Source organism: Heteronotia binoei, chromosome 5 (genome assembly GCF_032191835.1).
Source record: "Heteronotia binoei isolate CCM8104 ecotype False Entrance Well chromosome 5, APGP_CSIRO_Hbin_v1, whole genome shotgun sequence".
Taxonomy (NCBI): domain Eukaryota; kingdom Metazoa; phylum Chordata; class Lepidosauria; order Squamata; family Gekkonidae; genus Heteronotia; species Heteronotia binoei.
Window position 1 is genome coordinate 126,535,261 of NC_083227.1, and position 13,007 is coordinate 126,548,267.

The window sequence follows — 13,007 nt, forward strand, 5'->3', positions numbered from 1 at the left end:
GTAACTTGAGATATAATTAAACATTACAAGACTGCCTTGCACTGAGTCAGATCTTGTCTTGGCAGGAACACTCCAGGGTATCCAGCAGAGAAAGGTCTTTCCCAATACTTGCTGTCTGAGGTCCTTTCCCTGTGACTGAACCTGGCACCTTCTGTATGTACATAAGCTATGGCAGGGGTGGCCAATGGTAGCTCTCCAGATGTCTTTTGCCATCAGCCATGCTGGCTGGGGCTGATGGGAGATGTAGGCAAAAAACATCTAGAGAGCTACCATTGGCCACCCCTGAACTATGCGGTCAGCCCCTGAGCTGAGCCCTCTGCTGAGCTGGATCGAAGCAAAATTTGTTTGTGAACACAATTTCAAAATGAGAATAATAATATTTTTTAACAAAATCATGTATAGACGCAGATAAGGCTTGGAGTTGCAGTGAAGCTTAAGAGAAATGACTGTCATTTAAGAGAAATGACTATCATTTTAGAAATCAATAGATAAATAATTTTCATCAGTCCCACTGTTTAGATTCTGCTTCACTCAGACGTAAGTCAATGCCCTTCAAGTTGTTTCCACAGATTAAGGGAGAATGCTGTATAGGGAGTTGATGGGGGAAATGGAATGACAAGGGACATGTGTTCTTGTGTATTTACAGATTTTGTGTCTCTCAGCTTCAAATGTAGTTGTAAAGTCATGGGGGGGGTGCTATCATATAAAGCACAAATGATTCTTAATCCTTTTAACTTCTACAAGCCTGAATTCTGTTATCTGTCATCAGGGAATTGCTTGAAGTCATTATCTTCTCTGCGAGCCATCCACAATAGAATAACATCCTATAAATGTTAGCATGGACAAAGCCAACACTTTACAGGCTGTCAACACCTGTAAGTGCACAAAGGCTCAAGGATCAACTTCCCTGTTTCTCAGCCACTGGCATCTTGTGGCAGCCATCTGAAATGTTAAAATGCTAGCTGCTGCAAAGTGCTACAGAGCTCTGGAGCTCTGTGCTGGTGGCAGAACTACTCATAAGGAATCACAGCAGCTTCTCTGCAGATGCCAATGAGTGATCTTGATCCTCAGCACATCCCGGCTGCCTTTGTCATAGATGAGCTTTGAAAGATTAATTATGCACTTAGAGAGATCGTATGAATTTACTGGTGTGTGTAATATGTGTGCTTTTTCCCTGTCTTTTTTTTTTGGGGGGGGGGGTGTAATATGCACTTTTTTGTAGTCTTTAGCTGTGATGGTGTCTATACCATGTATTGTTTTGGATATGTGTGTGTGTTGGTTTGTACCTCTGGATGTGTGACCGTGTTTCTTAAACTGGCAGTATGTGCATGACAACTACAATGCATGGCAACTATAGTCACTTCCCGCATGTCTATCTACATGATCCAAGTGCCTCTACTCAGCTCCATGAATATATGCATGCAGAGCTGTGTATCAATACATCATGATTATGCATGAACTTCAATACTAAGCACAGAACTGAACCAAGGTCTACCCACTACTTGTGTGTCTGTCTTGATCTTTTATAACTCTGTCTTCCCCATCTCTATTGCTGCTTATATTGACATCTGTACAAACTATTTTGAACTTTCAGACAGCCTTATTAAGTGTATTCAGTCCCTACAAGGGGCATTTTACCTATCCACATAGTAGACTACAGAATCACAGAGTGCACACAAGTAATATGACCTGGTGCCATGTTGTGCCAGCTGGTTTTGTATACAAAAGCACAGCCCTGAGAGCTTGAGGCACTCCTTGGCAGTTGTACAGGAGTTGTTACAGGAGCTAATCAGATATATATATATATATATCTGCGCAAGCACCAGTCATTTCTGACTCTTTTAATGATGTTGCATCATGACATTTTCACAGCAGACTATGTACGGGATGGTTTGCCATTGCCTTCCCCAGTCATCTACACTTTCTCCCCAGCAAGCTGGGCACTCATTTTACCAACCTCAGAAGGATGGAAGGCTGAGTCAACCTTGAGCCAGCTACCTGAACCCAGCTTCCACCAGGATCAAACTCAGGTCATAAGCAGAAAGCCTGGACCAGTACTTTACCACTCTGTGCCATGGAGCTCCTGCCAATCATATATATATATATATATATATATATATATATATATATATATATATATATAACCAAAGCAGCTGTGCTGGATTGAATTCTGTGGAGGCCTGTAGGCAGTCAAAATCTTGGGGGTCCCCTCGCAAATTATCTCAGAGTTAGAACGCCTGCCTTTCCACCCATGATGCCCACTGCGACCTGCAGGCATCTTCTCAAAAGCCGCTTTGACAAAGCTGTGGGGGAGAGGCAGAGAAAGGCAAACTTGGTGACAACACCAACAGTAGCTGCACCAGACAAGCTGGGCAAAGAGTGACCCAGTTGCTGACTGTGCATGCAGGCTGGGAGGGCTACAAGCAGGGGGGAAAACAGAGGGGAAAGCCGGCTGGAGGCACCTAAAGGTGTCGGGGCCCATGGGCCAGTGCCTACTAGGCTTAATTGCTAATCTATCTCTGCAAAGCAGCTAGAGAACCCTACAGTGACTACTTTGTTTTTTCCTCCAACAGCAACACAGCAGGCACAAATTCAGGCCACAAAGCTTTCTCGTGTAAGGAAAAATCTCACCAACCGAATTTCTGCACAGGAAGCCTGCTTTACGGCTCAGTGCACGGCTCAGTGGCAACCCGGGCCTAAACAAGCACAGCGCCTTTAAAAGAGCAGCCTCCGCGGAATGTCTTCACCCCTGCCCTCTCGCTCTCTTCTTCACGGCGCTCTGCCTATCAGCCCATCCCATCCCATCCACCCTCTGATGAACTCTCTTCTCCATCCTATTCCGAAGCCCTTAAACAAAGTTTTGCTCTCTAACCCCTCCCCTCCCCACGCCACCCCGCGAAAGCCCCCTCCCATTCCGTGCCAGCGCCCACCTCTCTCCCTCTCTCCTCCTCGCCCTCTCCGTCTCCGTCTCCCTTGCCCCCTCAGCTCGCTCGCCGGCACTCCCGTGCTCGCGACCAGGAGGAGGAAAAGGAAAGGGAAACGGGGCTGAGCCATTCCCCCACCCCAAGAGCGCGTCCGCTCGGCCTGAGGGGACGGAGGCAGCGTTGCGCCGGCTCCCACTGCCCGGCACGACCAGCCCGTCGCCTCAGCAGCCCACCGGCCAGACGCGCTCTTGCTGGCTGCCGCCCCTTCCCGACGCAGCCTCGCCCTGGCGCTGGAAATGAAGAGAGTTTGCACGTTGTCCCTCTGGCTCTGGATCGGGATTGTCTCTGAAACGGGTGAGGGACGAGCGGCGCCGCGCCGTCGACGAAGCGCCCGCTGGGGGATTTGACGGGGGTGGCAGGAGGGGACCGGACCGCTGGGCAAGGTGGAAGGGGATGGCTCCTGGGTGGATAGCGGGGCCAGCTGGTTTCTCCGGCCGGCCACTTCCCGTTGTGCTGGAGTCACCCCCAGTGACGCCCTGGCTTTTCTCGCCCTGGTGCCTTGAGCGCGCAACTTTGCCCAGGGCACGGCGGCAACTCTTTCCCCGCGCTTGCTTCTCCCCTCAGCATCTGCAGCTCAGGCTCTTCTCGTGCCGTTCCTTCTGTTTGCCGCTGTCCACCGCCCTTGTCAAAACCCAACGTCTGTCCCCCAGGTGTTTTGCCTCTTCCCTGGCTTATTTCTCTTCTATTTCCACTCTTTTGCCCAGTTCGTTCCTTCGCTCGTCCTTCTGGGCAGCAGCCCTCCCTTGCTTCAGTCGGCGCACCTTTGTCAACGCAAATAAGGGGTAGTGGCGTCTGTGGCCTGAAAAATCAGACGGAGTCTTGAAGCACCTGTTAAAATACGCAATTTTATTCCACCTCAAACTTTCGCCCACTTCCTTAGATGTAACTCGCTTCAACTGAAGAAGTGAGCTCCGGTACAGGAAAACAAATTCGGGAAGAGATTTTGTGAGTCTTTAAAGTACCACACGACTCCCGCTGATTTTTGTCAAGGCAGCTGCTTTTCTGGAAAGACTTTGGCCAGTTGGGCTTCATTCCACCACCAGAGGGCCCTCTAAGGTGACTAATCTTTTCCTCCGGCTGTGCTTGACCAAGTTGTGACAGGAAAGGGGACTTTGTGCAGCTTTCTCAGTCAATAAAGCGCCAGGGATTTGCTGCAGAGGACAAACCTCCACTGGTTCCTCAGGAAATTCATGCTGCCATCTGGGGCAACTGTGTATTGATCTATCCTGCCTTTGTCTTGGGTTGAGTCTGTGTGTGCGTTTAAAAAAAAAACCCGCACAATATGCTGCTGCCTGCCTGTTGCATGCAATTGCTATTGTGCATATCTCATGAAAGGCAAGGGCATTTGTATGACATTCACAGGTATGTATGGGGCTCTGTCTGAAGGAAACCAGTCAACGCTTTCTTTCCTCTTTGGTAATAAAGAGCTGTTTTTGTTCATGTAGCAGAGGAACACAGTGGGCATGGAGATGTGAAAGGATGAAAGGAAGGCCATGGATGTATTAATCATAATTTATTAACCAGTTGCTGGTTATACAACTCTGAAGTTTTTAACTCTGGACAATCACTGATACTTGCTGGGTTGCGCTCAGATGTCTCAACAGGCTCCTATAAAGGCAAGGCTGTGCAGAGGCACGGATGGTTGCCATGTGCATGCCCTCCCCCTCCCTTCTTGTGTGAAGCACAGTGAAGGTTTCCTGATTCTCAGTGATATACAAATGTTAGGCATCCAGGTGAATCAGAGTTTATATTCTCCCCACAAACTGAGATTTTAAACTGTGGCTCCATACAAGTATAGTATACATGTAAGGTCAAAAGTAATAGCTGTCATACCTGTATGCTAGAACACTGTTTCCAGTCTAAGATGCATGTTAAGATTTAAGTGGTTGCATATAACAAGAAAACACATCAGCTGACGCAGCTCCTGAGATTAATTTTTTTTTTTAAATGCCTGGGAGATGCCTGAGAGACTTGGGGTTGGAAAGATGTTCTGTGTGGGAAACAAATCATACAATAAATCTGAGTTGCCGAAAATGTTTCTGGGGAGAAGCATGACTTGCTTAAATTCAGATGGGAGAACCAGAAAGACCACATGAAAAAACCTTAGGTCAGGAAGCTTTGCATGTGGTAAGATCAATTTTTGCCTTAGTCATCCATTTTCTATCATCTAAGCTTCATGATTCGTCATTGTTGTGGTGTGAAGCTGGGTCTGAAGTAAGCAATGGTAGAGAGGACTGGTACACAGTACTGGGCACTGCAAATTTAGTGCACTACCATCTGCTAAGTCTGCCGTGAAAAACATTGTGAAAACGTCACCCCAGAGTTGGAAACGACTGGTGCTTGCACAGGGGACTACCTTTACTTTACCATCTGCTAATAATGCTTTGAATGGATAGTGCTGTGTATAAAGCATACTATAGTGGGATGCAGTGTGTAGTGCCATCTTTTTAATGCAGGACTAATTAATCCAGATGTGGTCTTGCAAAGGCTGATGTACACCAAACCATTTGGGACTGGTATGCAGTACACAAGCCCCCTTTTTTGCCTGACACAGAGAGAACTGAACCATTCAGCTTGTGAGGCTTCCTTCATAAGGAACATTAAAGGAATTTAAAGAGTAACACTTGGATGCCTTCTGAGCTAGCAGCTGGAGGGAAATAGAGAGTGCCAGCATTATGAGCAGATTTAGTGTGAATTGGGTGAGCCAGTGTTAAATGATAGTAGTAACCATTCTGGGCATGTATCCTAAGCTAGTCAAGGATGCAGAAATAGGGTTCTACATATACAACTATACAATGTGCATCCAGCAATGTGATATTTTTTGTCCTGTCAGGCCTTGAGGGAATAAGTCGTTGGTCTTCTCCCATTTCCATGAAATGGGCTTTAAATACTGGGATCTTATAATTTTAATGCCATGTATTTTAATTTTATTACCATTAGCCAACAGTCCGGCTGGGAAGACCATGCCAGCTAATGAACAAACAAATGCAGACCCACGGGTTGCCCCGTTGGTATCCTTGTGTGGCAGCTTATACAATGTTTGGGCTCTAAGCATCAGTAAAGGCATAGCTTTCAGTTCTTATTGCAACCCTCAGACTAGAGTGTCCAAACAAAGAAACAAATGACTGATATTTTATTATCAAACCCCTTTACTTGGCAGTGGGAAGGGCACAATGTAACTATGTATAGGATAGTGTATCAGGCCTCCGGTATTTCTGGGCCCTTGTTAACTTCTCTCACAAGCATTTTTGTGATCAAGCCTCACTGCAGTTAAAGCATATACTTTGTAAACTTCTTCCCACAGTAATTGTGAGTAAAATGACCAAACTGAAAATATTATTCCAGGTTATTCTACAGGACCAGACCAATGATAATGTGAAGTAAAGGAGCTGTTTTAAAAAGCAGATGTCTTAAATGTAGGATGACTTTTTTAGAGAAACTATAATCAAAAGAGGCACATGTAGTGATTCTGTGTTTGTATTGTTTTGAACTAACTGAGCTTTAGGAAAAGAAAAACTATGATTTCTGTTGCAATCATTTATTTGAGTATCTACATTCTGGGAACGGTGGTTGCAAAAACTAGAATTACATATGTGTGCCTGGAACTAAAACAGAGTAGTCTTGTTCTAAAGTTGCACCTTAAACTGATCATGATGCATTTTTAAAAAAGAGATCTTAAATGTTGTGGTCTAGTTCTGCCCCAGTTTAAAAGGCAGGGGGCAGACTTCAGTATGTCTTGCTTTACTCAGGACATTTTTTTTAGCAGGAAAGCACAGGAACGCAGTTCCAACGGGCTTGGCATCAGGAGGTGTGGCCTAATACACAAATGAGTTTTACTATATTTGGGTTTTGCCTGAAGAACCCATTCTGTGCTACTTCTTTGATGTATATAAATCACTGTCAATTATTGACCTGTAGAAAGAGCCCCGTGGCGCAGAGTGGTAAAGCTGCAGTACTGCAGTCCTAAACTCTGCTCACAACCTGAGTTTGATCCCAGCGGAAGCTGGTTCAGGTAGCCAGTTCTAGGTTGACTCAGCCTTCTATCCTTCCGGGGTCAGTAAAACAAGTACCCAGCTTGCTGGGGTGAAAGTGTAGATTACTGGGGAAGGCAATGGCAAACCACCCTGTAAAAAAGTCTGCCGTGAAAATGTTATGTTGCGACGTCACCCCAGAGTCGAAAATGACTGGTGCTTGCACAGGGAACTACCTTTACCTTTTTAGAAAGGGAAAACAATGAGATCTGTAGCTGCCATTCAACTAGTATCAGTTGCCCTAAGGGCCATGAAGCTGCTGATTTAGAGGCATACCAGTTTCTTTGTCCTAGACTGTTTGAGAGAGGTGTCTGGTCTACACTGGATTTCATTTGCCTAGCTAACAGTCCCCACTAAGCAGAGTTACACCCTTCTAAGCCTGGTGACTTTGGTAGAATTAGAAGGGTGTAACTCCACTTAGCATGGCACTATAATTCTACATAGACAGTGAATGTGCTAAAAGCATCCTTTTGGCACAAGGCCAAGGAAGACTTAGACCCACAGCCTTCAGGAATGTAGCTGGGGAAGGCAGACAGATCCTTGTTGCAGACATGGAGGAGCATGCCGATACAACTACAGAGGCATGTGGAAAGTATTATGGCCTTTACTATGCCCAGATTGGCCCTGTGTGCTGTAGCACCTGCTGCAATGAAGATGCTTCTTGCAATGCATTACAAAGATACCCCTTGCTCCCTGTCTCCTGCAACTTGGTGCTAGGCATTCCAGTGGATTGTAGGGCGGTCATAATTTCTTCTTTGTGGGCACAATAATGCTTCTGCAGCTGTTCTGCTATCCAGTGACTAGTTAAATTAATCTCTAAATCTTCATTGCCTCTGGCTATCCTAGACCTTTTGTTTCTTATTGCAAACTGTTAATTGGGTAGGTTAGATTAGTCCCAAGGGTTGCATTTTTTTCTGAAGGCAGAATTGTAATGGTGCAAAATATGAAGTGATATTGCTTTTCTAAAGTACCTCATCATTAAGGGTGCACTTGAAGGCTGAATAGATATGCTAAGTTAGGAAGATGGTAGTCAACAACTTCTGTGGTTAAATGTGGCTCAGCCCTTTGCACAATAACAGCAGGTTGTCTGATATCCTTTTGTAAATATGTAACTGAGTACTTAGGAAAAATTAAATTCATTGTGTACTTTCTCACTCATTCTTGCTAGTTGTTGTTTTTCACAACACTCATATTACCCTAAAACACATAAAGCAGCTCAACTCAGATCCAATTGCTTAATGGTAAGGTTTATCTATGAGCCAGACCAAGAGGTGATGGAAAAACCAAAGCAAGTTGTCAAGTAGTGAGAACTGTTATGCTTAAATTGATAAATGCACCTTTTGAATGTGCAAAAATAATAGTTTTGCAAAGTGACAAAGTTATCAGGAATCACTAGCCACTGCAAAGGCAAGGAAAAAATGTGGAAGTTGTGTACCACATCTGAGAGAACATGATGTATTAAACAAGATTGTTTGCAAATCTGGCCCTCACACTTTCCAAAAGTTATATTCATATCCGTCAAACTGAAATAGTTCCACAGCCATCAGTGAAACTAGCCTGAAGAATTTTGAATAGTGCTGTTTTCCCCAATTATTTCTTCTGTGTAATAATTCTGTGGTGTTTCTTTATTAAGAGCTTAAAGCAATTTATTTAACTGAGTAGAGACAAAAAGTAATACCCCATGATTATATTCATTGCAAAGAGAGCTGAAGAGTTGTATATAGAGGCCAGTAAGATTCTAAGGTGCATGGCAGATTGGTAGAAGCTGCATGGCAGTAAACTAGAGTGCTCCTAAAATGGCTTCATATTAAGAAAAATCCAGTTCAGTATCTTGGAAATGTGTGAATCATGGGTCCCCAACCTTGGCTGCATCCACATGGAAGTTTTACTTCAATTTGGCATTCAGACTACACTGATTTTTTTTCAAGCATCCTCACAACATTCTTTTGTAGTTGACAGTTGATTTCCCCCCAACTTTACTGCAATATCTCCCAAGTCTGATTAAGTATGGTCTTTTTGGAAAGATCAAAATCAAAGCATTTTGATATGCTGCATAGATGGAAAGTACATGTTTTTCCAGGTCCCACCCATATCAGCACAATTTTCTTTCCTCAACCCCTCACCCCAACCACCATTAGAAGGCTTCTTCAGGTTTCTAAAAACTAGCAATTAATGTATAACTATGTTTTAATATTCTCTCCACTAGTTCCTCTTTTGTTTTGTGTTTTTTTCAAAAATGTAAGCAGCTAGAAGTTTTTGTTGTGTAGATATGCCTTTCCCCTTCTATCGCTGCAGCAAGGGGCTAGAGTCTTATTTTTTAAAGATGAAAGCTGGGAATTCAGATGACCTGATAGATAAATCATTATAATCAGGGCCTTATTTGTAGAAAAAAGCCCAGCAGGAACTCATTTGCATATTAGGCCACATCCCCAGACACCAAGCCAGCCAGAACTGTGTTCCTGTGCATTCCTGCTCAAAAAAAGCCCTGATTATAATGCTATAGCAACTTATTAGTTGCTGATTTTCAAAAAGCCCTCTCTGGTAGTGCAAAGGGGATGAAAGCCGGGGCCGGGGGGGGGGGGGTGAGGCAAGCAAAGTGTTGGGAAAACTGTTGTGTGGGTGCTCCATTGCCAAGATAAATACCTCTGCATTATCAATGGCAATGAAAGCTATATAAAGAATCATCACCTTAGGGAAGTAGCCCTTGTTGAACTAGTGGGGACATTTGGAATGTTGAGAACAGCTGGTAGGTACTACAACAAAATGGCTGCCATGGGAGGCAATCACAAAAAGTTAAGCAGTTCCAAATCAAATTTCTTCTAGTGAAGTGCAGAAATGTCAGGATGAGAGCTTTGTTTTGGGGAAGATATAGTACAGGGAAGAAGCAGATGTGTGTATACTGGTGGGTGCCATGGCTAAATTAGAGTTGCCAGTGTCCAGGTGGGACCTGGAGATCTCTAGATGACAGAGATCAATTCTCCTGGATAAAATGGCAGCTTTGGAGAGTAGATTATTTGGCATTGTACTGTGCTGAGATCCCTCTCCAAATCCATCCCTCTTCACGCTCCACCTCCAAAATCTCCAGGTATTTCCCAATCAAGGGCTGGAAACCCTACATGGCTTCCACAGACCACATTAGGGATTACCGGTATGGATAGTGCAATGTAAACAAGCAACTGTAAACTTATCTGTAAGGCCAAACCATATGTGATGCTGCTGGGGATCACTAAACATGTAATTGATCTGCAAAAGCAGCTGCTATTGAGGGAGGTAACATGGATTGGGGCCACAGCACAGGAGAATGAAGGAGTTAACTATTTCCTGCCCATCACCATTTCAGTGATTGGAAATGCCCCTTGTCTGCTTTAAGTCTCAGGTTTCCATGGTGTGTGCGATTTCCCCCCTCCCCCAGGACTTGAAGTTAGGGGGCATTTCCTCCCATTCCCAATGTATATCTTACAGATCTGGGGATCCAAGCACAGGTCCTCAGCATTACATGTGGCTTGACCCTAACCAGCTTACGTTTTGGGAATACATTTAGGTTACCCTGAAACAACAGTTTTGTGTGCAAGGGTTAAATATGTGAATTGCTAAGATACTCATTTACTGATACATTGTTCAAATCAAACCTTAAGTATTCCTCTTTCCAAAGCTGGAGTAATACAAGCATTAACCTTATGTTTGTTGCCTACATGAATTAATACAAGCATTACGTTGATACTCTGTTGTCTACAAGAATTAAGCTAGGTCTTGCATCATTAGGTCCATTCCCTAACAAGGCAGCTTCCAAAGAGTTAAGTGAAGATGGTTAGTTATGGTGCCAGGCTTGATGTCCAAGCTTTTACTGGTGGAGGTCAGCAGTGGTTCATGGGAAAGGAAAATTTGGCAGCTGGGCCGGATGTCCTGCATTTCCCCGCTTCCTGCAGCGGCCTGAACTATGTTCCTTATTTAGCTTTCCTGATGGGCAGGAGGAATACGATGGCGGAAACTGTCATGGCCTGATAACAGCTCAGAAACCCCTTTATGATGGGTGTCATGGCAGGCAATGGGGTAGTTTTCATTTTAGCTGGGACAGGGGAGGAGAGTCGTATGTCCTGTCCGCCTTCCCCCTTCACTTTGGCACTTTTACCAGCCTTTTCAAGGCAATAAGCGTGTCTGCGCTTCCCTGTGCTTGCCTGCTCACTCACTTGTGCACAGTTTACGCTGCATTCTAATCATAATACAATGAAGGCTTGAAACGATGACATCCGTTGCGAGGGTTTTGATGTTGGCAGCAAAACCAGCTGATGCCGGAAGGAGTTCATGGAGAGGGAGGAGATCCTAGAGCAAAGCCACCTGGCTGGAGTCCAGGCCTGGGTAGAATATTCCATTTGCTGGTAGCGACAATGTGTCAGCAAGGCCAGCGATAACAATAGTATGGTATGTAGTGACGCATAGTTTGTCAGCTGGAGGTGGGAGGGGCAGCTCTACATGCAAGCTGCATTAAACAAAACATTTGCATATATACATTTACCATATATGGTACCTCAGCATGGTCTATTCATCTGAATGTAAGTTTAAAGACAAATATTTCCGTACCAAAATTTTTACCCCAAGTCAATGTAATACCAAAAGTCACATCCACTATGCTTCATCATCCACCATTGCTTCACAGAGCAAAAGACTTCTCTGATTCAAGGTCCAGCGAGACAGCTGTTAATGATGTCATATACATACTTAGCAATATCAAAGTGATCTCAACAAAAAGTAATGTGTATCCAACTGTGATCTGTGGTTTAAAGCTCTTCATATCAATGGTTTCATCTACCTCATGATGACTGATATATGGAAAACAAGAACTCTAGAGAGAGACTGTTTTGAAAACAGAAACGGGAAACATGAAACCAAATCTAGAGTAGCATATAACAATCAGATTTCCATTCCGGTGAAGATGACAAGGTTATTCTGTGCGGGGCGGGAGGGGAGGGAGACACCACAAAATAAGGCATACAGTTATGCAAATTATTTAATTATAATAATGTATACTATTCACCAGATTGATGAATATGAGATTTTTAAGGATGGCTGAACTACAAATCATAAAGCAAATGAAGGGTTCCCAGGGTCATGTTCTCCCCATAATTTTTGTGAGGGGATTGGGGTAAAGGAGCATTTGTAAGTAGAAATTGCTGTGTGGCAGAGAGTATTTAAATATTTCCTGCCACACCTGCAGCTTTCCCCTGTCCTGTTTCCCCTGTCCAGCTCAGAGGCCAAAGGAAAGAATAGGTTGAGGGGGAAGAGGCCTGGTAAAGGTATTGTGGGGGAGAATCAGCAGGCAGAGGAAGGTTTATGTGTAAACTTCCTCATGATTCTCCCTTTCAGCCAAAGTTTGGTGAGTTAACATCTAGTTCCTCTTGAATGTATGTATCAATTTAGGGTGCAGAGTTTTGGTTTAATAGGGCTCCCAATATCCAGTTGGGGGCAGGGGATTCCCTGGTTTGGAGGTCCTCCTCCCTTCTTCAAGGTTATCAGAAAGCATAGGGGGGAAATGTCAGCTGGGCACTCCATTATACCCTATAGAGACCAATCCCCAGAGGGTATAATGGAGAATTGAGCCATGGGTATCTGGGGCCCGGTGGAGCTGTTTTTGAGATAAAGGCACCATATTTTCAGCATAGCATCTGGTGCCTCTCCTCAAAAAAACAAAAACAAAACTCCCAACTTTCAAAAAGATGGGACTAGGGGGTCAAATTCTTTGAGCCCCAAAAGAAGGTGCTCCTATCCTCCATTTTTTCCAGTGAAGAGAAGGCATTTAAAAGGTGTGTGGTCCCTTTGAATGTGATGGCTAGAACTCCCTTTGGAGTTCAATCATGCTTGTCACAGTCTTGCTCCTGGATCCACCCCCAAAGCCTCCTTGCTCCTGGATCCACCCCCAAAGCCTCCTTGCTCCTGGATCCACTCCCAAAGTCCCCAGATATTTATTGAACCACACCTGGCAACCCTATTGTTGCAG

The 13,007-nt window shown here is 44.5% G+C and overlaps 1 protein-coding gene across 3 annotated transcripts in view; it reads left to right on the forward strand.

The window, feature by feature from the left end:
• Positions 1 to 3,143: 3,143 nt before the first annotated feature.
• The window catches only part of FLT4 (fms related receptor tyrosine kinase 4), a 144,742-nt gene continuing 134,878 nt past the window's right edge, over positions 3,144 to 13,007 (forward strand). For all 3 annotated transcript variants that reach the window (XM_060240330.1, XM_060240332.1, XM_060240331.1), the window contains exon 1: positions 3,144 to 3,278. In XM_060240330.1, coding sequence (XP_060096313.1) covers positions 3,221 to 3,278 — 58 coding nt within the window. In that variant the 5' untranslated portion in view covers positions 3,144 to 3,220. The remainder of the gene's footprint in view (positions 3,279 to 13,007) is intronic.